Source organism: Primulina huaijiensis, chromosome 16 (assembly GCF_012295235.1).
Source record: "Primulina huaijiensis isolate GDHJ02 chromosome 16, ASM1229523v2, whole genome shotgun sequence".
NCBI lineage: Eukaryota > Viridiplantae > Streptophyta > Magnoliopsida > Lamiales > Gesneriaceae > Primulina > Primulina huaijiensis.
The window spans coordinates 19783391-19807304 of record NC_133321.1 but is presented as its reverse complement, the minus strand read 5'-3'; the positions used below and the strand labels follow the sequence as shown (position 1 = coordinate 19807304).

Sequence of the window (23914 nt, the reverse complement as noted above, 5' to 3'; positions counted from 1 at the left end):
TGTCACTATTTTAAGACTATTACTATTATTATATAATATTATTTTTTGAAATTGTATTCTAAGCTATCATCTTCGAACTTGAAAATAATTGAATGAAATAATTTATAAGCGATTTATCAAAGATTACACAAATTAGGCATTACGTAGTTGGAAATGTCATTGCACGAGTCCCCGTTAAATAACATGACTCTTTCCATTATCGATCCCTAATTTTCTTTTGCAAAAATTTAAATATGTTTGCATAATTAATTTCCTATCTTATTTTAATTTTTTAACAAATATTCTACTCAGGTTTTAATTCCATAAAAACTTATTTCAACTAATTCAAAATAAAAATATATTTTTTTTATAAAAAAAACTAATTTAGTAGCTCGATCGATTTAAGATGAATATAATATATATATAGTTGTGCTTTTGAAGCCACAGGTGGTACGTACTACTGGTCCTAGCTAGTATGGCGGTGAGGATATGATCCACAAGCTCATGATGAGGATGACATGTACGTACATGCACATGCTGCAAACTCATCACTATTGTTCGTATCATCAAAATATTTATTACTTCCTTTTGGTCCTACGAATTTGTTTTCTTCCACCATGCAAATTTAATTATTTTTTAGATCATCATAAAATCATGAAATTAGCTTCAAAAAAATTTATTTATTCTTTTGATCTTTTAACTTACAAGTTTTTTATTTTTTATTATGTTGCCATTAATTTGTGATCTAAGTTTATAGTGTACTGACGTAACACCAGAATATGATGATGCAAACAAAAAATAAGAAAAAATAGTAATGTGTTGGGGCCTAATATAATCCATATATAATACAACATAGACATATTGAAATTTGTCAACAAAAAATTATTATAAGAATTCTTAATACCAAACTTTAATAATTTAAAGTAAATTATATTGTTTAAATTCGATTACCTAAATCAATACGTATTACTACGTAATCAAATTAAAATAGACGATATATAATACTGTATGCAAATTTGTGCGTGTGTGGACCATTTAAATTTGGTGCGGGGGAATCGAATGAATGGTTGGGGGAATGTTATTTGTCAGTGATGATTCATTCATATAATACATATTCTTCCCTTAGCTTGAAGAGTATACCAATGAATGATTGGGATTCATTTTTTGTCATCATGATTTATTCAACTCAAGAATTAAATCAATTTTTGTCCATTAGACATCTATATATAATTTTAAGAATATACATGATTCACAAATTAAATAGCATTTTATTCATTATTTTATTTTATTTTTGGTGTGTCGTCATGCGATTATTTTTATATATCTATCACGGATGGATTGAATTACGCTAGTCGAGGACTAACACTTTGTCTCATAAAATAGAAAAAAAAAGGGGAATTATAATAATCTAGGTCTACTCTATTCTCATTGACTCCCAATTAGCAGTTGAGAAATCAAAGACCATTTGTGGAATTTAATACCCAAATTGAGTTGCACATCTCAAATGTGACGAGGATTTCTAAGTTATCAAACAACAAGGGTCCAATAGAAACTTTCATACCATATTTTTTTTTCCCAAACTATATGCATAATTAATATGTAAAATTTACTCGATTCCCACCGTGTGTTCGACCATAATGATTTGAAATCAAGAGATATTTTAACTTCAATATTTAATATAATTTCAACGGGTTTTAATTTCTTTTTAGAATGAGATAGTTTGAAAAATACTTTCATCAAATGAAGATATATTATTGATGGTAATGGGGCCGGGCGGGTTTGTCATTTGTATCATGTTTTCAAATTACATCTCCACTTTCATACTCGTCTTGATCTCTGGTTCGAGGAACTTGCGGGGATCCATTTCCTTTTTCTCGTCCCATTTTCAGTCATACATCCCACTACTCCACTAGATTCCTCAGGGCAAAAGGGAAATACTGCTCCATGTGAGCACGTGGTTTTAGTGTGTGTTTTTGGTCAGCTTTAATTCTTCGATTCTTGCTCAATTTTGAAGATTCCAATGTATGTATATCTTCCTTTTTCTTTTTTTTTTAAATGGGGCAGCCTTTTGCATTCTATAGAAAAAATAAAGGAGAGAATTGGAGAATATACGCATCAGACATTTGTAACATTTTGTTTAAGATTGAGCCCATGTGCTTCTTTTTCCAAAACAACCCACATTGATTAATCTTTGTCAGATATCTTTGGAGGTTTATAATTATTTGAAATGAAAATGGGTAAAAATAATTGTTGTATTTCACTCTAAATCTTAGAACATATACGCACTTGTACTATCTTATTTTTCGAAAATTATAATTAATATGTACATACTTAATTACTATCAGGTATGATACAAAGTAGAGCAGTACTATTTCATGAAAATTATAAAGGAGTGAAATGTACTTTATTTTTCTTTACATTTTATTTTCTATCCTACCATATCAATTTCAAAATTTAAACTTTCAATTTAATTTTTTTTTAAAAAAACAAAAACTATTTCATTCTCTAATTTTTTTTATTCAACATAATATACATCATGTGCGTCATGGTCCGTTAGTATTTAAATAATTTTAATGATACCTTGTCATGTTTTGGGCCTTTAATTCTTGTAGTAAAAGATATTTTTGGATATGGGCCAGTAATCTTTTGGGTCGATTTCAATTAGTATTACGATGGCCATGATCAATGAAAAACTTGGTCTTATGGAAATTATTTATGTAAATTATAATTGGGCCTCTACGATCGATAAAAGGTCAGCTACTTATTATTCTTTTTCAAAAAAAATATGATTTTAGATTCGCTAATTAAGACTCTCACTTATGTGGGCTGGTCCGACACGGGATATCACTATAAATTTGGGTGGCCTTTGATACAATTGCAAACTTTGAATTTAGGGATTATTTAGTTTACTATTTATTAATTATCATATAATTGAAAATTATATCAATCAATTTGAAAAAAATATTTTATACCCAGTTAAAGATGTACACATGGGAAAACACGCAAATATAGATTATGAATGAAAGGATTATGAGTAATCAAGTGTAGTCCAATAGAGAGAAAGTCAATAGAGAGACGTCTAACTTGACTTGATCATGTAAAGAGGACACCAAACATAACTCTAATCCGAGATATATTAAATTGACGAGTTAACGGAGTGAGTAAAATGAGGAGTAGACTATTGAAAACTTGGAAAAATGTGGTTAAGAATGATATCTTAAATCTTATTTTGAGAAATGATATTTGTGATCATCGTTTTATTTAGAGAACTAATATCTACGTAGTTGACCTTGTAACTAGCGAAAATATACAATGATGATTTTATATTCATATAATTAGATTAAAATAACATCGAATACATATTTGTCTTTGGATAGGCACCGTTTGAGATACGTAGGATGAGATTAATAATTTGAAGATAATAGAAAGGATAAGTAAGTTTAGTACATGGACATTTAGTACAAGGGTTTAAACTCTGTTTCTATTTGGTTCTATTTATTCTGTCTGGATAAATACTAGTACAATATTTAATTTTCCAACTTTACCCCTATGACAATACATATCACGCTTCCTTTCTTTTTGACTCCAAGGACAGATCTACCCAACTATTCTCTCACTCAATGATGCTTTTTCACATTTCTTAGATCAGACATCCGATCTAGAACAAAAGAAGATATGTGAAAGGAAGCCAAGGGGATGGGTTACAAATAAATGTTCCACCATTTATTTGAATTTCCGAATTGTTCACAATCGGAAGAAGAACGAAAGTATTTAACTCTTCGTTGTTTTTCGTTAATTTTGATGCCTTTGTGTCTTCGAGAAGTAAAATTTGCAGGTCTGTCGATCGTTGATTTATCGAAGTACACCGTACAAGGTTTTTTTGAAAAAAAAAAAATCTAAGGACGAGACGATGCAGTCGGTATGAAAGTAGGGAGTTGACAAACTATTTGCGAGGCCGAACTGGACTTCAATGGACGATATGTAGTAAACCTCATTGAAGAACGACGGCGGCCATTTTCAATCGAAGAGAACAAATAAGTGAGAAATGAGAAACCACGTTTTAAAGTAGGGCGAAGGGTAATTTTGGAAAAGAGACAAGCTTTCTGATCTAGTGTGGAAATAAGGACTAAGAAGTAAGAATACCTTCTTGACTTTGGGATTGAATTCTTGCATTTTCACGTTTCTACAGTGCGTCATTCCTGGGTTCATGGTTATCTCCAGTGGTCTTAAAAATGAACCAAACACTTGTCTAAAAGTGTTATCCTACACTAATCTCAAATACCAAACGTGCCGATACAAATATGCTTGGCAAAGCACATTTTGCAGAAACATTTTCTTAATTTCAATAATAAAGTTTCTAAAGAGAATGAAGATTTTTTAAATTGTTTTGAGAGACATTATATATTTTTTTTATTGAGTACTGATAAATCGATAATCAAGTAGTAACATCTCTAAAATAAATAAATACAAAAAAATCAAGAAACAGAAACGGAGACTTGAGTGAGGTCTAAACTCTCAATTCTTTGCCAAAATCTTATCAGAATGCAGATCCATCGCTTCCAAGATCCAATTTTTTTTGCTGGGTACATATTTGATGACTGAGGAGTTCTCTTAATTTTTCAGAAGCGTTGGTTCGAGCTTTAATCAGTTGAATTTAAAGGATCGCGAACCGGTAATGGCGCCTCCAGCTCAATCTCAACGATCCCCTTCTCCGTCTCAGCCTTCCGGGTTCTCTTCTAATCCTTCATTCTTATCTCTCGATGTTATGGGTTTTTGTTTCACGTTCTGATGCCTGTGTGTGCGCGTATTGATACTTTAGCTGGACGGAAAGTCTTAGGCAGAGTATTTTAACAACTGACAACCTTTTTTTTTAGTTGAATGGGTAAATGGTTGTGAATCCTTGATATTTAGAAATATGGGAAGTTTTGTAATGCGGGTTTAAGTTTTACTAGATTGAGTTATTGTGACTTGAAATTCTACTGTATGAATATGTGCTTGTATTGATTTTTGCAAATGGTTTAAGTCAATCATTTGCTGTGACACGAGAGAAAAAAAAACTATCAATTTAACTCATGTGCGCTGGACCATGTGTTTGTAGATATCTTTTTCACTGTGTGACCTGGAGGTTCGTTAAATGAAAATGGCAAAACGAATCCCGTTCATTGCTGAATTTATGTGTTATGGGATATTTGTGACCTGGTATGTGTGATATGAGGGTATCATGTTAATTCATGGAGATTTGGTCACTCTGAAATGGAAAAATTAGTTAACATTTACTTCACTTTATCTCCTTCCATGCTACTTCAAATTCTAACCCTCCTTCTGCTTCGAGCAGGAAAGGGGAAGTTTCAGATCTGAAATTGCAGTTGCGCCAGCTTGCTGGTAGCCGAGCTCCTGGCACTGATGACACAAAAAGGGACCTTTTTAAGAAGGTTATATCTTACATGACGATTGGAATTGATGTATCATCAGTTTTTAGTGAAATGGTGATGTGCTCAGCGACGTCGGATATTGTGCTTAAAAAGATGTGTTATTTGTATGTGGGGAATTATGCGAAGCACAATCCAGATCTTGCACTTTTGACAATTAACTTTCTCCAGAGGGACTGTAAGGATGAGGATCCAATGATTAGGGGTTTGGCATTGAGGAGTCTTTGTTCCCTTGGTGTGGCTAATTTGGTGGAATACTTGGTCGGGCCTTTAGGTAATGGGTTGAAAGATGGGAATAGTTATGTTAGGATGGTTGCGGCTGTTGGAGTGCTCAAACTATACCATATTTCAGCATCGACTTGCGTGGATGCAGATCTTCCGGCTTTGCTCAAGCATTTGATGCTTAAAGACAAAGATGCTCAGGTCAAGTTACTTTGTGCATCATTTTTTGTTATATCTGTTTTTAGATGTAGATGTCACTTTTAACCTTCAGATCAATCTCTGCCTGTACTAACTTGGGTTTGATTTGGAGTTGAGATATGCATCCATTCTTGATAAATCGGTAAACTGTAAACTATTATTTTATTTATAAGATTTGCATAAATATGATCGAAATCTTCTTAATCTTAAATATCCCACTTATTTCATCATTATAACTGTTCTTTTAAATATCCCACTTATTTCATCATCATAACTATTCTTTCCAGACAGGCTTTGCTTTTCTTCTTTCAAAATCGTTTTATCTACTGTTGTCAATCAGGTAGTCGCGAATTGTTTAAATTCTCTTCAAGAGATTTGGGGTCTGGAAGCAAGCACATCCGAGGAAGCAGCTAGGGAGAGAGAAGCATTGCTTAGCAAGCCAGTTGTATATTACTTTTTAAATAGGTATCTACCATAGTAATGGTGGTTCATTACCTGATTTTTTTTCTAGCTATTGAATTCCAATCAGTACTAGCTGCAAAGTCATCCGCATCATTTATTTATTTAGTTCATTTGTTGTGCTCTCCTTTTATCGTAAATGATTTGTCACCATGACATAGTAGATCAAAATTCATGATTCTGCATTCCTGATGTGGTAAACCTTGTTGTTTCCTCATATTTATTAGGTGTCTATCTTTTTTGATAACTTGTTTGAACTATTATGCTTGACAGTTAGTTTCAACATTATAGAAAAATGAAAGATTTTTTGTTTTTACTTTTCTAGATTCAGTATTTCTTGGTGATGAGCAGGTATGTTTATTCTGCTCACATGTATCTTTTCTGATTCTTATCTCTTGTACGGAGATTATACCTCGTAGTTCTATCCATGTGTGTACCAAATTATAAGGATAAACAACCTGGAAAATCCAAAATGAACACGTAAACTTTGTTACTTTCTTACATGTGTTGAAAGTTAAGGAAGTACCAAAGTCTGCATTTGATTACTGCAGGATCAAAGAATTTAGTGAATGGGCGCAATGTATTGTTTTGGAATTGGTTGCTAAATATGTTCCAACAGATAGCGAGGAGATCTTTGACATCATGAATCTTCTTGAAGATAGACTTCAGCATGCAAATGGTGCAGTTGTCTTGGCCACCATTAAGGTGTTTTTGCACATGACCTTATCCATGACTGATGTTCATCAACAGGTAATTGCTATTTTCCATTTAAAATCACCTTGCTGTTGCATAATTGATGATTTGGCTTGACTTAATGCTTCTTCTAACATCCACTCACTTAAGCTTCGATTCGCCAATTGGGTTTCCAAATTTTATGTGTCACGTTATTCTGGAATATGAAGTCCGGCAGGTTTCTGGTACTGTTTGGTTGTAAGCGTTATATGCCTTGGCTCATGTTTCTGGCCCATTTCTGTATTTTTTCCTTTTACCTAGCACTCATTTCAGACATCAACATGTAGCCAGTTTTTTCTTACTGGTAGCGCCTGGAGTAACCATCAAAAGATTATTGCAAAATAATTTATTCTCAATTTGATTTCTGTACACGCAACTTCCTACTGTTATGGCCACAATGCCATTCATGGCCACATATCTTTAAAGATATCTCTCTTTTCTCTTCTGCTGGATTTGATTCCTGCAATCATTTTACCCATTTTACTCCACAAATCCCTCCTTAATTCCTGGGATGTATAAGTTTGTATTTCTCCAATGCCGTCCTTCCAGATTGAGAGTCCTTTATCATTTATGGTGAGTATAACGTAATATAGAATCTTCTTTTTCTGCTGCATACACAGAGTGTAAAACAATTTTTTGGTCGGAGACTCCTAGTCAAATTGCTATTTAGATGCTTCAAAGCGATGCTTATACTATTAAGTTTTTAAGTTTACTTTGTTAATACTCGGAGTCTTTTTAAGCTTTTTGGGACATGCTTCTATGACTATCTTAGATTATCTTGCCAAGCACTGAATTACTTAAAATGTGTGTCTATAGGTGTATGAGCGGATTAAAGCTCCTCTGCTCACTTTGGTAAGCTCGGGAAGTCCAGAGCAATCCTACGCTGTTCTAAGCCACCTTCATTTGCTGGTGATGCGTGCACCTTTTATTTTCTGTTCAGACTACAAGCATTTCTACTGCCAGTATAACGAGCCATTCTATGTCAAAAAATTGAAACTTGAGATGCTTACCGCTGTGGCAAATGAGAGTAATACTTATGAGATAGGTAGATATCATCCTATGCACTTGCTTAAACTTTGTTGAAAGTTTATTGCTTGCTTTTGTTCATCCTCCTGTCATTGGTTGGTTGTTGGTGGTGGTTTTTTAACTTTTTGATGTAACTAATGTGCAACCTTTTGGCTTCATTTTAGTGACTGAACTTTGTGAATATGTTGCAAATGTTGATATTCCAATGGCAAGAGAATCAATTCGAGCTGTTGGAAAGATTGCATTGCAGCAGTATGATGTTAATGCCATTGTTGATCGTTTGCTTCAGTTTCTGGAAATGGAAAAAGAACATGTGACTGCTGAAACTCTTGTAAGTCTTTCTCTTTTCTTTCCTGGACGATTGGATATGTTGATCACACAATGTTACCATGGAAAGTTACATGATGTAGTGGTGTATGATCTTATGAGCTAACTCTAGATTTTTCTTATTCTTTTTCTTTGTAGGTTCTTGTGAAAGATCTTTTAAGAAAATATCCTCAATGGAGTCACGACTGCATTGCAGTTGTAGGGAATATTAGTAGCAAAAATGTTCAGGAACCAAAAGCCAAGGCAGCTCTTATTTGGATGCTGGGGGAATATGCCCAGGACATGCAGGATGCTCCTTATATTCTAGAGAGTTTTATAGAGAACTGGGATGAGGAGCATTCTGCAGAGGTGATTAGATGGCATTCCTTCTCGTTTGACCCTTTCTATGCTTCCATCTCTGTTAACTTTATTCAATTATTGACAACTTATCTTTTTGTCTTGAAAGTTCCTATTTGCATACTTAATTTTGGTATAGTCTAAACTTTCTATAGAATTTTATCTCGGCAAATCTTACTTGTGTAATATGCAGCGAATCTCATTTTTGGTTTAATTATTTGAAAATAAATCTAAAAGGATTTGTGATTATTGTAACTTACTGGGAGAATATCTCATTCTGCATCTATAAGTGGCTAAATTTTTTATTGGCTTGTGAAGAAATTGGAGATGCGAGTTCATTATACATCTTAGAATGAAACTTATAGGTAATTTTTTGATCCAACTATTCAAACTCTACGTGTCTGCAGTAATTAACCTTAAATGACATTTAAATGCCATTCCGGTAATTAGTTCTGTGTTATACAGGTTCGTTTACATCTTCTCACAGCAGTAATGAAATGTTTCTTGAGAAGACCACCAGAGACTAGACAGGCCCTCGGAGCTGCTCTAGCTGCTGGTCTTGCCGATTTTCATCAGGTCTGCTTTGATCGAAAGTTGATTGAATATAATCTGAAGCTCGTGTATACTTTTGTCTAGCTTGTGGAAGAATGGTCGCTAAGTTATTATCCCTTGCAGGATGTCCATGATAGAGCATTATTCTACTATAGGCTTTTACAGTACAATGTTTCAGTAGCAGAACGTGTTGTAAATCCTCCAAAACAAGCTGTCTCAGCCTTTGCAGACACGCAAAGTAGTGAAACAAAAGATCGCATCTTTGATGAATTTAACAGTCTCTCTGTTGTGTACCAGAAGGTACTTCTACTTTTCTAACTTCATATTTCTTTATATTCTGAATGGCCACTATTTTTATGCATTTCGGAATGCTGAATGATTGATGTAAATATTTGTGTAGCCCTCGTATATGTTCACTGATAAGGAATACAGAGGACCATTCGCTTTCTCGGAGGAACTTGGGAATCTGTCCATTGGCACGGATTCTGGGGATCATATAATTGCAGCTCAGGGAGTTGAGGCAAATGATAAAGACTTACTATTGAGTACTTCTGAAAAGGAAGATAATCAGGGTTACAGAAGCAATGGTGGTTCAGCCTATAGTGCCCCTTCTTACGATAATTCTACAACTACAGGTGCTTTTGAGGCTCAGTTAGACCTTGTATCACTTGACAATCTATCTACACAAACTTCTTCTAGTTTGGCGATAGATGAACTGCTTGGTCTGGGAATGCCAACCACACCTAGTCCTGCTCCTTCGCTTCCTGCTTTGAAGCTCAACGCTAAAGCTGTTCTAGATGCTAATGCTTTTCAGCAGAAATGGCGCCAATTGCCAGTGTCTATATCCCAGGTTTGTTGATCTAAGAACATCGTATGCATTGAATTCGCATGTCACCCCCCGAAAAGAAAAGTAAATTTATCAATAAAGTTAAGTTCTCGTCACCAACGAAAGAATTCGTCACCCCAGACTAAGTTCAAGAGTATCTTATAGGGTAGTGCATTGAACAGAATCAAGATTTTTACAAGTGAATTTCTTCTTTCCTTTCAGGAAATCTCTATAGATCCACGAGGAGTTGCGGCCATGACAACACCTCAGGCCCTTTCTCGACACATGCAAGGCCACTCGTTCCACTGCGTAGCTTCGGGCGGTCAATCTCCATATTATAAGTTCTTTTTCTTTGCACGAAAAGAAGAAGAATCATCTGCATATCTTGTCGAGTGTATTATTAATTCGTCCACGTGTAAAGTGCAACTAAAGATCAAATCAGATGATCCAACTACGTCCCCGGCCTTCTTAGAAATGTTCCAGTCTGCCTTGTCCAAATTTGGAATGCCTTAGGAGCAGATAAATTAGTCGTTGCTTGTACATGCCCATTCAAATTTGGTTTTGGTGAGTGACAGTAAACAAAGGAAACTGTCTTGTAAATTCAACCTAGACTAAAAAGTGAAAAGGGCTTCTTTTGTCGTGTTCAGTTCGGCTTCCTCCGACCTTTTTACTCCAAAAAAGTATCTCATACCAATTGATTTAATCTTCTTATATGACGATTGAATGACCAGAAAGAAGATATAAGGTGGTGTAATAGCATAACCTATTTGTGATTTTCTCACTCCCTGTAAAACTATAATGCGAGGGTGTGTGTGCGGTGCATCCATTACTTGAAATGTATTGTTTTAATATTTTAAAGTAATTTTGTGTAAATTTTCTGATATTTGTATTGATAATTTTATTTTTTCAAGATAACATCAAATATACAATTTTTTTCCTTCAAATATTTTCTCAAATCTCTATTCTCCAAAGCTCTCAAAAGACCAAAATGTAACCTCGTTTTTTGTCACTGCATTTTGGCTCAACGTAACTTACAATGATGGTAATTTTCAAATAAAGTTAGCTAAAAAAAATGAGTTACGAGAAGTGTTAATAAACTTCAACGAGCCATTGACCTTTTATTATCTGTATGGAACGTGGAATATCTATGCCACACAGAATTTTATTTTTTATTATTATATAAATATAAATATGATATGATTCTTGTAAAATTACAATTATGCTAATTAAATAAGAAGTCTTGGACACCAAAATGTTGGCGAAATATTTAAGTATAAATACCTTCAAAATTGGGAATATACAAAAAAATGACAAAAACGTGTGTGAGACGATCTCACGGGTCGTATTTATGAGACATATATCTTATTTGGGTCATCCATGAAAAAGTATTACTTTTTATGCTAAGAGTATTATTTTTTATTGTGAATATGGATAAGATTGATCTGTATCATATATTAAGATCCGTAAAACGTTGTGAGTTGAGACTCACTCCCAAAAAAAAGTTAATTAATAAACAATATAAGGAAAGAAAATGATGCCAATATAGATAACATCACATTTGCCTTGTGGGGGTGTGGTTCCTTCGACCTCGCATCTTGCCTTATCTCCACTGTATTGTCAGAAATTATCACGTACGATATTCTACGATAAATTCGTGGATAAGATTTTTTGTAAGGATTTTGTCGTGTGAAGAAGGGATTCATCGAACAACTCTCTCCTAATTTCCTACATGTTATTGCATCATTGGGAATAACTAACCGACTGGGTTGTGTGTGTCTGGAGTGAGTGCAATGTGCATAAAGGTATCAGCTTTACGTTCTTTTAACGGTTCAAGAACTCATTCATTCGTTAGTTTTCGCAAATATTCTTTATCCCATCAAATTGTTTTTTCACCTTTTTTGAAAGTAATGGTGTTAACTTTTTTAAAATTGGGCACTACCAATTTTCTTGGTATTGCAACATTTCAGTTGTCGGATTCGAGATTTTGAGGTGACAGAGATAAGTAGGTTTAATATTCTGTTTTTTCATGATTTTTATTTGTTTATTTTGAAGTTAATATTTGGGACGTTTGGTATTCTGGTTGAAAAAAGATATGTGATTGCTTGGCTTATATTGTCGTGGCTAGTGGTAAGATTAGTTGGATTCGAGCATGAAAAAAAGAGTCATGAGAATTCGCAGATGGTTCAAAGAAGAGGGAGAACTTGGTGCACCTAGAGGGGTGAACTTACAATTTCCATGAAAATATGAACGAAATTTGTTTATTTTTTCCATTTTAAGTAGCGACTCGGTCAGCCCCTGCAGTGATTATTCTTATGGGTCGAACTGGTTTTCTGATGGTATACCTTGCTTCAGAATTTATGATAGCATGAGCCGCCGGGAATCCATGTGTTTAGTTTCAGTCTCCATACTTTGAATCTCTGACTCCGCCATTATAGAGCCTTTGTCAGCAAGTTTTTATTTGAATGGCTGTTGATATTCTTGGTTATTTTTGTTTTGCAGTGTACATACTGATGTGCAGGTCGTGGACATTTTGTTTTTACCAACTTCCTGAAGAGGACGCAGGTGTCCTTGTGTGCACCGACTATACTGTGAATAAGCCGCACTACAAGGAATTCAAATTGCTCGTAATATCCTTAAAGAATAACAATGGGCTACCTGGGGGATTTTGAAAAAGAAAGTGCAGATTCTTACATGACCATCAATAGTGGAGGGAACGCTTTGATCCTTAAAGAAAAGTGGGTTCAAGAATTTTCAATCAAGGTAATCTTTTATAGCCATAAGTCTACCTGACTAACGGCAAAAAATGTGACGGTCTTTCTCTCATCGCAGGAAAGGTCTCATAATGAGAAAATTCGACTTTATCCGATGCCGGCATCTACTCTGTGTACTTTCTGCATGAGTGGGGAGAGTTGTAAAGTGGTTCGCTCCCGAACAAAAATGATGAATATTCTATTGGAAAAGGGAAAACCTCAAGATGCTCAGTCTATTTTTAACAATTTGATAGTTATAGGACATAAGCCATCCCTAGTAACATACACAACTCTTTTAGCCTCTTTGACTGTTCAGAAACGCTTTGAATACATAAATCCAATTATTTCTCAAGTGCAAAAAAGTGGAATGAAGCCTGATTCTGTGTTCTTTAATGCGGTTGTCAATGCATTTGCTGAATGTGGGAACATGGAGGAAGCCGTGAAAGCTTTCTTGAAGATGAAGGAGCATGGGATGAAACCCACAACGAGTACTTTTAATACATTGATTAAAGGATATGGGTTAACTGGAAAGCCCGAAGAATCGTCAAGAATTATGGAGCTAATGTTCAGGGAAGAGAATGTGAAACCCAATCTGAGGACGTATAATGTACTTGTCAGGGCATGGTGTAACAAAATGAATGTAAGAGAGGCCTGGAATATGATGCATGAGATGGTATCTTCGGGATTGCAGCCAGATGCTGTTACTTACAACACGTTGGTGACTGCTTATGCTCAAAATGGGAAAACGGAAGAGGCAGAATCTGTGATTAAAGAGATGCAGAAAAACAATGTGCAGCCGAATGAAAGAACTTGTGGCATCGTAATCTCAGGATACTGCAAGGAAGGTCGAATAAGGGAGGCAATGAGATTTGTTTACATGATGAAGGAACTAGGAGTACATCCTAATCTCGTCGTTTTGAATTCATTGATCAAAGGATTCCTTGATTTATCTGATAGAGATGGTGTTGATGAGGTATGTCGAAGAGTTGTGATTTTTGAATAATTAGTTTTGGCACCTTCTCTTTCACTTCACATATTGTATCTGGATGAACCAAGGAGCCGTGGAAACATCACTTGATTGCTGGACATATAAAGAAGGAATAAAATAGGAGGGATCTAAATGTCATTAGTATATAGTTTTATTAAGTAACCTTTACTAAGGATTATTACCTCGAGTATGATGGAATAATTGGCAATGCTAAGCACACAGAACTAGCCATGGCTTCTTTTTTTTCCCCTTGTTTTGGAGGAGGCAATATGAATTATTGTTCCTGCCACTCTATCTTTATTATCAAGAAAAACGTTATGCATATTGCTAGATTCGAATTAGATACCCTGTTCTAAATTCTTGCATTGACGAAGGTGGTCTTGCTCTTTTTCGAAAATATAATTCACTCAAGCAATAGAGTAATTTATAAGGAACTGTTTAATTATTCCATGTTTTATATTATGTTATATCCATCCTCCAATGATGTTTACCAGTAATAGTACAAAATAATGGCTCTAATGATGTAATAGTGGTTCGACGTTTACCAGTTTTTGTGACTGCCAATTTTTTGCTGTGGATCTTGATACGGTTTAATTATACCAAGCTTTCTTCAAATCTTGGCTGTTTAGATATATAAGAATTGGAACTGACGCTCTCTTCGGTAGGTTCTGACCCTGATGGAAGAATTTGGACTAAAACCAGATGTGATTACCTTTAGCACCATCATGAATGGCTGGAGTGCTGCAGGCTATATGATCAAGTGTCTAGAAATTTTCGATGAGATGGTGGAAGCCGGCATCAAACCAGACACCCATGCGTATAGCATTTTGGCTAAAGGATATGTACGTGCCCAAGAACCAGAGAAGGCTGAGGAACAATTAACCGCCATGAAGAATTCCGGTCTTAGCCCAAATGTTGTGATCTTCACCACCATTATCAGCGGATGGTGCAGTTCTGGTTCAATGGACTCTGCAATGAGGGTTTTTGGAAAGATGATAGAATGTGGAATATCACCAAATCTAAAGACATTTGAGACATTAATCAGCGGCTTTGCAGAATCTAAGAAGCCTTGGAAAGCAGAAGAAATGGTCCAATTCATGGAGGAGTTCAATGTTCGACCAGAGAAAAGCACGTTTCTGTTGGTTTCCGAAGCATGGCGGAGTGTCGGGTTAACGAAAGAAGCGAACCGAATTATGGGCACTTTCCGAAAAATTCAGCTAGAGATGATACCTGTGGAGAGCCTGGAGAAAATTTACAAGAAAGAAGCTGTAAATTTATCTTTTTCAAGACTACAGATACCTAATGTGGTCGTTAGTGATAAAAAAGGGTCATTTACTCCAACAAAAACAAAAACCGTGAATCTTGGTTCGAGATTCGAGGAACGTGTTTCAGTTTTTAGTCGGAAGCAATATCAAGGGCAGCTCTATATGTCTGCTCATTTTTTTCCCTTGTGTACAGTCCTATTATTGAACTAAAGGGCAAGGCCATACCCACCACATGAAAGCTTGATTGCACTTGAAGCGGATACGTACACCGACTGTTGTACATAAAAGGGATGGGGAGATGTAATTCATTAATCTTTTGGCTTATTTCGTCTTAAAGGATTTGGTGACAATGTAACTTATACATCTTGTTCGTCGCCATTTATTTGTGCTAAAAATTACTGCATGAGAACTTGATAACGATGCTTATAAATGATCAGAATATAGTTTGATATCCTTTTTCGAGGGAAAATTTAAAGGAAAAACAGCTTGTAAAACGTATTATCAATGACTGATCTTTTGAACATCATTTTAGCGCCAATATCGAAACAATACAAACTGATGGGGGAGGGGAATTTTGCCCTTTACACAATTATTTTCAATCTTCTGGTATTGTTCATCACCTATCATGTCCTTGCACCTCAAAACAAAACGGTGTAGTTGTACGTAAACATCGACAAATAGTTGAAATTGGAATATCCTTACTAGCTCATGCTTCTATGCCCTTTGAGTTTTGGTAAGATGCTTTCTCTACAGCAGCCGTGTATCTTATCAATCGACTCCCTTCATCTAGTCATGCTGGTGATATTCCTCTTACTCGATTATGCAACAAGGTTCCTGATTATACTTATTTTAGAATATTTGGGTGCCTTAGCACAAACTTTCCTTTCGTTCTACTTCTTGCACTTATCTGTTATAGTGAACATCATAAAGGCTACAAGTGTATCACCTCAGATGGGCGATTATATATTTCGAGGAATGTTAAATTTGATGAAACCATTTTTTCAACAGTCTTTTTCATCTAATTTATCATCATTAGATAATTCTTCTAGTCTCCTTCCTATTTTTCCACACCTCTCAATACTAATTCCTCTCCATCCTCGCATTTACCCTTGGAATTGATGTCTTCCTCCAATCCTGATGGTTCCATTGCTCGCTATAAGGCGCATCTTGTGGCCAAACTCCAAAGGATGTTCACAAACTCAAAAGTCTTGACTACATTGAAACCTTTAGCCCTGTGGTCAAGCCTACCACTATCAGAATTGTGCTCGCAATTGCTGCTTCGAAGGGCTGGAACATCAAACAAACTGATGTTAGTAATGATTTCCTACATGGTACTCTTAATGAAGTTGTATATATGCGTCAACTACCCGGCTTTGAAGTTCAGAATGGTGATTTGCCTCTGGTTTGTAGACTTCATAAGGCGATTTATGGTCTCAAATAAGCTCCATGTGCTTGGTTTGAAAGACTTCGAATCACCCTTCAATCTGTTGGCTTTATTTCTTCTAAAGCATACACTTCATTATTTGTTAAATTTGGTGATTCATTTACATTTATGTGGTTGACATTTTAATGACAGGAAGTGATGATACTCAGATTGGCAACTTGATTAATCAACATAACAACGTTTTTCTCTTAAGGATCTTGGTGATGTTACTTATTTTGTGGGCATCGAAGTTATTCGTTCAGCTGATAAATCCTTATTTCTCACCTAAACAAAGTATAATCGAGATCTCTTGTTTCGCACAAATATGAATAATGCAAAGCCACTGCCTACACCAATGTCAACTGGAGTAAAATTGTCTTCTCATTATGGTGATCCTTTTGACGATTTCCCTCTTTATCAGAGTACAGTGGGTGCACTTCAATACTTAACCATCACTATACCAGATATTGCATATAGCGTCAACAATGTGTGTCAGTTTATGCAAACACCCCTATACTCTCATTGGAAAGCAGTCAAACACATCTTGCTCTTGATTTTGGTTTTCGACTGAGAGTCTCGGTTGATCTTCATCTCTCTGGATATTGTGATGCTGATTGGGGAAGTGACCCGGATGATCGACGATCTGTTTCAAAACATTCTTTTCAATTTGTCTTTTCTTCATTTTTTTGTGTTTTCCGCAAAATGACCTTAAATCCGTGGAAAAAACAAAGGTTAAACATTGAAAATGCTATATATCAAAATCTTGATCAAACAAATGCTTTATGTTTCCAGAACATGGACTCAAACAAAAATCCTAACACGCTTCTAAAACAATCATCACACCTTTCTTAACAAAAACCGGGAGTCCTGGAGTTTTAATCTCACATTTAAACTACAACCACCATATTTCTAATTTGACATCACATCATATTTCTTAAACTAAAATAACCACATGTTACCATACTCCCATTATTACAAGCTCACGCCAATCCCCGCCCCTAACTGTTGAATCGTACATGGAAAAAAAAATCTCATAAAATAGTGAGCTAATGCTCGGTACATTCACTGTCATCCAACTATAGAAATTTAATCAACCGTAAACAATATTATTGAGAATATCCGATCATAGCATCTCAACTCATTGAGAACCAAATAACTTGTGAAAAAACCATTTACAATATTTCACTTTTTTTACTATCAACAATCACAAACCGTCGATCATAACCAATCATATAAACATCAATAAATCTGGACCAAATACATCATCCACTGGTCATTACTGATCATATCCACAAATGAAAGATGTGATACACCATCAACCGACCAAAATCGGAAACAACCCAGATACATCATCAACTGCCTAACACATTAATAACAAGTCAAGTCAGTTATATCCTCCAATCAATACCAATAAAATATGTGTCCATTCAACTTCAATCATAATATAATCAGTCTCACACATTCAAAAACATAAAACCATTTCATAAAGATTCATCCACTTTTCCATCACACCACTTTCAATAAATTGTTTAAATATTAGTAATTTTCTACATTTGCATCGAAAATGAACGTATCTGATGAATTATCGTTAACAAAATATATTTATTGTTGTCCCACCTGATTCCTGCTACCTTTATCTGAATTTTTTTTTTTAATCAAAACATGACAATATCTTCTCGTTAATATGACATTTATGCATCAACAAAATATCTATACCTTGTAAGGAAGGATTCATAGAAGGAACAATCCCTCAACTCCCTTTATCAGTCTTCAACCCAGTCATTGCTGTTTGCAAGTTGTCCACTGATCTTTTCCCAGATAAGGATGTTTCAGCAACATCGGTGTCGAGGACCGTAGGGTTGATGAACTTGGTGGGATCCTGGTAGGTGCCTTGTCATGTTGTCATGGGGCCGGAGGGCTAGCCGGGCAGTACAAGTTTGGTGGGAGTAGTGGGGGATGTGTGGCATTACATGGTTTGGCTAAGTCGGTTTTGGGATTGGTTTTAGGCAGTTCTTTGGTCAAGATTCTGGATCAATTCCCTGTTGGGGTTATAAGGGTCGTCCTGTTGTTTACCGGTATCGAGCTAGCCATGTGTTCGAGGGATATGAACATGAAGGAAGAGTCACTTGCGATGCTCATTTACACGGGGGTTTCGCTCGTGGGATCCAGCGCTGCACTTGGGTTCCTTTGTGGGATGTTTGTGCATTTGCTTCTCAGGTTGGGAAATGGGAAAAGGGCCAGTCTTGAGCTACATTTTGGCTTCATAGAAATCCATAGAAAACTGTATTTGAATAATAAGTCACAACTTGATGGTGTCTCTTTTTCCTCTAAGTTGTGGTGGTGATATGTTTGAGTGCATAACTTAGCTGTTGTGCCACATTTGTATTTTGCTTTGGATGATTTTATTCCAAAAAATTAAAATGAGTGGTTCCGTTGTATTTGTTTTCTAAGTTTCTCGGTATGGCATGAACCTTCTATGAATTTAGTTGGAAATTTTGCGAAAATTTTGGGATTTCGTATGGGAAACGACTGAAGATTGTTGGAGAATAATTCTATTGCTAAAATCGATAGTCGCCATATATAAATATTTATGAATATCATCCCCGCAGTTACGAAACAAGAGGGGTTTAGCTTCACCCTTTGAAGGTACGTACTATGAAAACATGGAAAAGAAACATAGTTGTCCAACTTCTCCAGAAAGATCATGGTAATCATGTTTTATTTCTTACACAAACCAAATGTGCATAGTTCTTATATCCAATACAAGGAATTTCTCTACTTCTTGCAGATATTAGAGCACTTTCCAAAGCATCCCTCCATTGCTGCACCATCTGTGGAGAAAATAAGAACAGTCAGTGAACTTTGTCACAATCTCAACTACTTTAGGAAGAAAATTTAAAGAGAGAATTTAATTACCATTACTGACTGGAATGCAGCGTTTCAAAGAACAACCAATCTGACAGTAGTTCTGAAAATCGGCAGCCGTACGAGGAATGCAACCATTGAGACACTTGTAATAACACGAAAATTTCTCAGATTGATTTTGAACATTTGGATAGCACTGGTTATAGCATCCACCCCAGCAAGAATATATACTGTCTGAAGTTACTCCACTATTTGCAAGCACGAAAATTAGAAGAATCCCCACTACCCTGCCAGTTCTGCTATTGATACTCCTCTCCATAGATACACTTCTCTTTGGTTCTAAGTGAGTGAACAGTTCGCAGCAAAGGTTTTTGTGATTTATATACACAACTTAAATAACACTAAGTTTTCAGTTGATGATTATTCAAAGGGGCATTTATGATTTGTTGGGTACTTCAACATTTATTCACCTGAGAAAACAACTCTAATATATGCCACTCCAGAACATCAGCAATCTTGGTTTACTCGTGATTTCTGGTTTACATAGGTCACTGGAAAAAGTAAATGGATGAAAAGTTGTTGATCTTCCTAAGTCTCAAGTCTTACCATATCGTGATTTTGCAAAGCTCGTGCCCAGATATTTTGATTTATTAAAGGGGAAATGAAGGACTAATAAAGCATGAATTTCCTTATACATGAAAGCTATAAGTTATATATTTTTATTTTGTCATTGAAGCCAAATGACAACCAAGATACTGATGTCATAAGTGGCTTTGCTTTTATCATGTCATGAATCCCTTTCCCAAAGCTGAAATAACAATAAATTGGAAGCTCGGGAGAGAGTTTAATACTTTAATTATTCATGAAAAGTTGAGCAGCAGTTAAGAATAAATTTTTGAATCCGCGGATCACAATTTTCATTTAATGTTCCAGCCATTTTGCATGGCAAGAAAAGTTTTAACTAGAGTACTCAACAGCTCGGTTCAACCCATGAAAAGTTAATGAATAAGCCTTGGATCAGAGTAAATTTTAGCTAAAATTATCCGAATGGATTTACTCCACGTGAAGGCGTATGAGGTGCAGCTTGCCAGGATTCTTCTCTGTTCGCTTGATAGATTGGGTTGACCGATGCAAAGGGATCATTAGAGCCACCAGAAATTCCTTGTTCACTGCAGCAAAAAGCTCATAAAGAGTAAATAAAATACATAAATATATCAAGAAAAAGAAACAGTATGTAGTCTATAAATTTAAAATTTTAACCGACTTCTAGAGAAGCCAAAGCGTACTATTACCTAGTAATACATGGCATGTTATTTGGTTGCTGCCTTAAATAAGCCCCTGAAAATATGGAATTACATGAATGGACAAAAAATTAGCACATAACATTTATATGGATGATTTTGAACGTTAGAAGTGATGAGAAAAAAAAGATATGTATTACCTTGAGGCAAGTTTATTGGATAAGGGGCAGCAAGTGGAGAAAATGATAGTGTGTATGGCGAGGGATGCTGCTGTAAAAATGTACCAGATGACATGTTTGGTAGAGCTCCTTGCAATGATGACATGAAAGGAAACTAAACCAAAAGACGAAGAAAGATAATACTCACAACTTCAGTGAAAATTAAAACCATAAACAAACTGTACGGTGTTAAATAAGTTGATTGTTTGGAAAACGAGTGGTATCTCTACGCACCACGGTTGCTTGAGCTTGAGGTCTTTCATTGCCAATATCGAAAGGATTGCTTGGTTTTGTGGCATTCAGAAACGCAACAGTTGACTGTGAAAGAAAGGTCGATTTTCGGCAAGTGTCAATATTCCGAAACTTTGATTTTAGATTGTCTGATAAAGAATACAGCGTTTTAGATGATACCTACCGTTGGAGGAGGTTGGGATCGCATTACATGAGGGGGGCGCAATTGCCAACCAGAAACAGCTGGAGTGAATGCGGTCAAATCTGAAGCAAAAAGGTCCTGCAGAACACTTTTCAAAAGTTCATGAAAATTCTCGAGCACAAAAAAGTCTTAGAGTTCGGATACGACAAGCATTACCGCCGGAAGTTCCTTTCTTTGATTAGGCATCGACCCATCTCCTGCTTCGTCAACTTGTAATGGTTTATCAAACGAAACATTTGAAACTGGTTTCGGATCATTTAACACGGGCGAAGAATTCTGCTGCTGGTGTAACTCTGTTATCTGTCCTGTAGGATCACTGCTATTGCTAGAAAATATGTCGTCATTATCCATTTTTGGAGCAGAAAGAGTTACAGAAGAATCAGAAATTTTAGTTGCATTGCTTGATCCATCATCAGTAGCAGCGGAACCGCTAATTAGGTCTTCCATTGCACCCGATGAAGTTTCAACACCAGAAGGTGAAGTTACAGGAGCTGAATATTCAAATAATAAAGACTCCAATGTATTCACCTTTGCAGCACTAGCCGTATCTTCATCAAACTTGTTTGAATCCAACTGCCCCTGAGGCCCAGGGTTGTCATCAAAATCGATCAAGCTACTAAGATTTACAATCCCCTTTTGTATTTTATTCCCATCTGTAGAATCTTGATTAGTAGGATTGGCGCTGGGAGGCTCGCCTATTGTAAGAGGTGGAACTTTGTCGCCTAAAATATCTTTTACGGGGCGTATTTCAGGAACACTTATCTCTCCTCGCTTCCGAGAACTAGGCGAACTGCTCTCTCCTCTAGATTCTCTTTGACCGTACCTGTCATAAAGCTTCACATTCCCATCATCTCGAAACCTGTCATCAACTATCTCAAACCGTGTGGAACGACTCCTTTGGCCACCTGGTCTGACATTTTCTTGGACATATCGTGGACGACTCCTTTCCTCCGTGTCTTTGAAATTTTTGCCATCAAATCTTGGAGCCGGACAAGATTTTTCAGTAGCATAATGTTCATAAGAGCCATCACCGCCACTTTTTCCACCTTTCTCAAATGAACGCCTCTCCAAATTGTAGTCCTTTCCGCCCCAACTAGATTTTTCAGAAGAACGTGGCTCATGAGAATCTTTCCTCCGATCCTGAACTTTTGCAGTTCACATAAATCAAATTTTAAGCATAAATTCAATGAATATGCCTATATTATGTATTTACGACCAGGATTCTTACCTCAAATATTGATAGCCTATCAGATCTATTCCCACCAGCAAACTTCCGTTCAACGTACACATGTCTTATAAATTCTCGAAGCCGTTGCAGGTTACTGGATTACACAGAATAGCAATCGAATAAAAACATGCATCCCCAAGTTAAATGGTAACTACACAAAGTCACTCCACGAACATACTCCCATTACCTTCCATCTGGGTAAAAATTACGCTGTGGATCCCATATTTTAAAATAAATTTGCCTTGCACGCTGTGAAATGATAAATCAGTTGGTCACAGGACCAAAATCAAGAAGCTACATTTACGTCTCAGGAAAAAAACAGAACCTCATTTCCTCCGGCTTGAAGAGCACTGACTTCTTCTGCATTAAACTTTGCCATTGACACTGATTTCACTCGATGCGTAAATTCCCGACTGTGATCGATCATTTCAATAATTTATTCCNAAAAAAAAAAAAAAAAAAAAAAAAAAAAAAAAAAAAAAAAGATTCATTTTTTATTATTTTTCTGTAAATATAAGTTCTTGAAGTCGTCCCCTCGTCAAAATTACTGGTTTCATATTCAGATACATTATTAAAAAAATACAACTTACTGTACTCCACTACAATTCGTGCATACAAATGTCCAGAAAGTTGTGCAAACATACTGAGGCCCCTGATATATTACAAACAGAGATAGATTAGATTTGGTAAATTTCTTTTAATTTTTAAATTTGAAGGCATACCAAACTGTTGCAATTAATGCATCTCTTATTCTCCGGTTGCTTCAGAAGACCACGAATGATATGTTCGATCCTTTCTTCTTCCTTTATACGGGGAGGCATTTTTCCCGTTGAACCTCCTTTTATCCAATTCAGCACCTCTACAAACAACAAAAAATGCCCACAAAGAAAAAAATGAATTACTTTGAGAATAAGACAGAAATCTTGTCAAAATTTATATACATTCCATTACCCTAAATAAAAAACCACAAATCAAAACAAAATTTAGCATGATTGCATCAGTTAAACGAATGACAGGTTATTAGACTAAAAGGTGGAAAATCCACCTGAAATTTTTTCTTCAGATTGGCATGATTAATGAAGTTTGTTGTTCTTTTCCCTGCAAAACTCTTTCCGCGGGAGAAGAAGCAGAGGTGAGGAGGGAGAACTGGCGGTTTTGGCGGTTATTCGGTTATTTCTGTCTTTCGTATTCTACTTATTTGTTAATTATATGATTAAATCTGCTTTCACATCCACAAATTTCTTTATATGTTCAACTTTTTGTTATTTCTCAAAAGCTGTTATAAATTGTTTCGTCAAAAAATAAAAGTGTATAAATTGTTTGTTTTTTTAAAAAAAAAACATGGATTATCACAGGCATAATAAAATTTTTATGAACTCATAACTCATTTAAAAATAATAATGTGCGTATCTATATA

The 23914-nt window shown here is 35.7% G+C and overlaps 3 protein-coding genes, 1 long non-coding RNA gene and 1 pseudogene across 7 annotated transcripts; 3 read left to right on the top strand and 2 right to left on the bottom strand.

The window, feature by feature from the left end:
• The first annotated feature begins 4452 nt into the window (after positions 1–4452).
• Positions 4453–10732, top strand: LOC140961224 (beta-adaptin-like protein A). Its single transcript, XM_073419607.1, has 11 exons — positions 4453–4707; positions 5315–5831; positions 6169–6293; positions 6839–7037; positions 7836–8064; positions 8210–8376; positions 8511–8720; positions 9174–9284; positions 9384–9560; positions 9661–10110; positions 10309–10732. The coding sequence occupies exons 1-11, from the start codon at positions 4655–4657 to the stop codon at positions 10597–10599; spliced, it is 2529 nt and encodes an 842-aa protein (XP_073275708.1). The 5' UTR covers positions 4453–4654; the 3' UTR covers positions 10600–10732.
• LOC140961225 (uncharacterized) lies at positions 5887–6277 on the bottom strand. The gene is made up of 2 exons (XR_012172311.1): positions 6066–6277; positions 5887–6027 (listed from the first exon to the last, which is right to left on the bottom strand). It is a non-coding gene; the product is annotated as an uncharacterized lncRNA (long non-coding RNA).
• Positions 10733–11640: 908 nt separating the features above from the next.
• Positions 11641–15615, top strand: LOC140961437 (uncharacterized). Its single transcript, XM_073419947.1, has 4 exons — positions 11641–11888; positions 12586–12846; positions 12916–13809; positions 14490–15615. Exons 2-4 carry the CDS (start codon positions 12733–12735, stop codon positions 15297–15299), a joined length of 1818 nt encoding a protein of 605 aa, XP_073276048.1. The 5' UTR covers positions 11641–11888; positions 12586–12732; the 3' UTR covers positions 15300–15615.
• Positions 15616–18224: 2609 nt separating this feature from the next.
• LOC140961120 (molybdate transporter 1-like) lies at positions 18225–19062 on the top strand (annotated as a pseudogene).
• Positions 19063–19887: 825 nt separating this feature from the next.
• Positions 19888–23389, bottom strand: LOC140961129 (uncharacterized). 4 transcript variants are annotated; one of them, XM_073419426.1, is made up of 11 exons: positions 23220–23388; positions 23088–23149; positions 22823–22910; positions 22685–22746; positions 22498–22591; positions 21426–22409; positions 21252–21347; positions 21071–21154; positions 20819–20888; positions 20670–20715; positions 19888–20546 (listed from the first exon to the last, which is right to left on the bottom strand). In XM_073419426.1, exons 1-11 carry the CDS (start codon positions 23316–23318, stop codon positions 20417–20419), a joined length of 1815 nt encoding a protein of 604 aa, XP_073275527.1. In that variant the 5' UTR covers positions 23319–23388; the 3' UTR covers positions 19888–20416. The 4 variants fall into 4 exon arrangements, 3 of the variants coding, with proteins under 3 accessions (XP_073275527.1, XP_073275528.1, XP_073275525.1); XM_073419427.1 differs by having other exon boundaries at positions 20819–20885; XM_073419424.1 differs by having other exon boundaries at positions 19891–20546; positions 20819–20951.
• Positions 23390–23914: the final 525 nt, after the last annotated feature.

Bases quoted from the DNA above. Each gene is read 5' to 3' on its own strand.
- LOC140961224 (XM_073419607.1), top strand. From the start codon at position 4,655: ATGGCGCCTCCAGCTCAATCTCAACGATCCCCTTCTCCGTCTCAGCCT. The intron at 8,377-8,510 runs GTAAGTCTTTCT...TTTTCTTTGTAG, and splicing joins ATGTGACTGCTGAAACTCTT to GTTCTTGTGAAAGATCTTTT. The intron at 10,111-10,308 runs GTTTGTTGATCT...CTTTCCTTTCAG, and splicing joins TGCCAGTGTCTATATCCCAG to GAAATCTCTATAGATCCACG.
- LOC140961437 (XM_073419947.1), top strand. From the start codon at position 12,733: ATGGGCTACCTGGGGGATTTTGAAAAAGAAAGTGCAGATTCTTACATG. The intron at 12,847-12,915 runs GTAATCTTTTAT...CTCTCATCGCAG, and splicing joins TTCAAGAATTTTCAATCAAG to GAAAGGTCTCATAATGAGAA. The intron at 13,810-14,489 runs GTATGTCGAAGA...TCTCTTCGGTAG, and splicing joins ATAGAGATGGTGTTGATGAG to GTTCTGACCCTGATGGAAGA.
- LOC140961129 (XM_073419424.1), bottom strand. From the start codon at position 23,318: ATGCCTCCCCGTATAAAGGAAGAAGAAAGGATCGAACATATCATTCGT. The intron at 22,911-23,087 runs GTAAGTTGTATT...GATCGATCACAG, and splicing joins ACGAATTGTAGTGGAGTACA to TCGGGAATTTACGCATCGAG. The intron at 20,547-20,669 runs GTAATAGTACGC...TTTTTGCTGCAG, and splicing joins AACATGCCATGTATTACTAG to TGAACAAGGAATTTCTGGTG.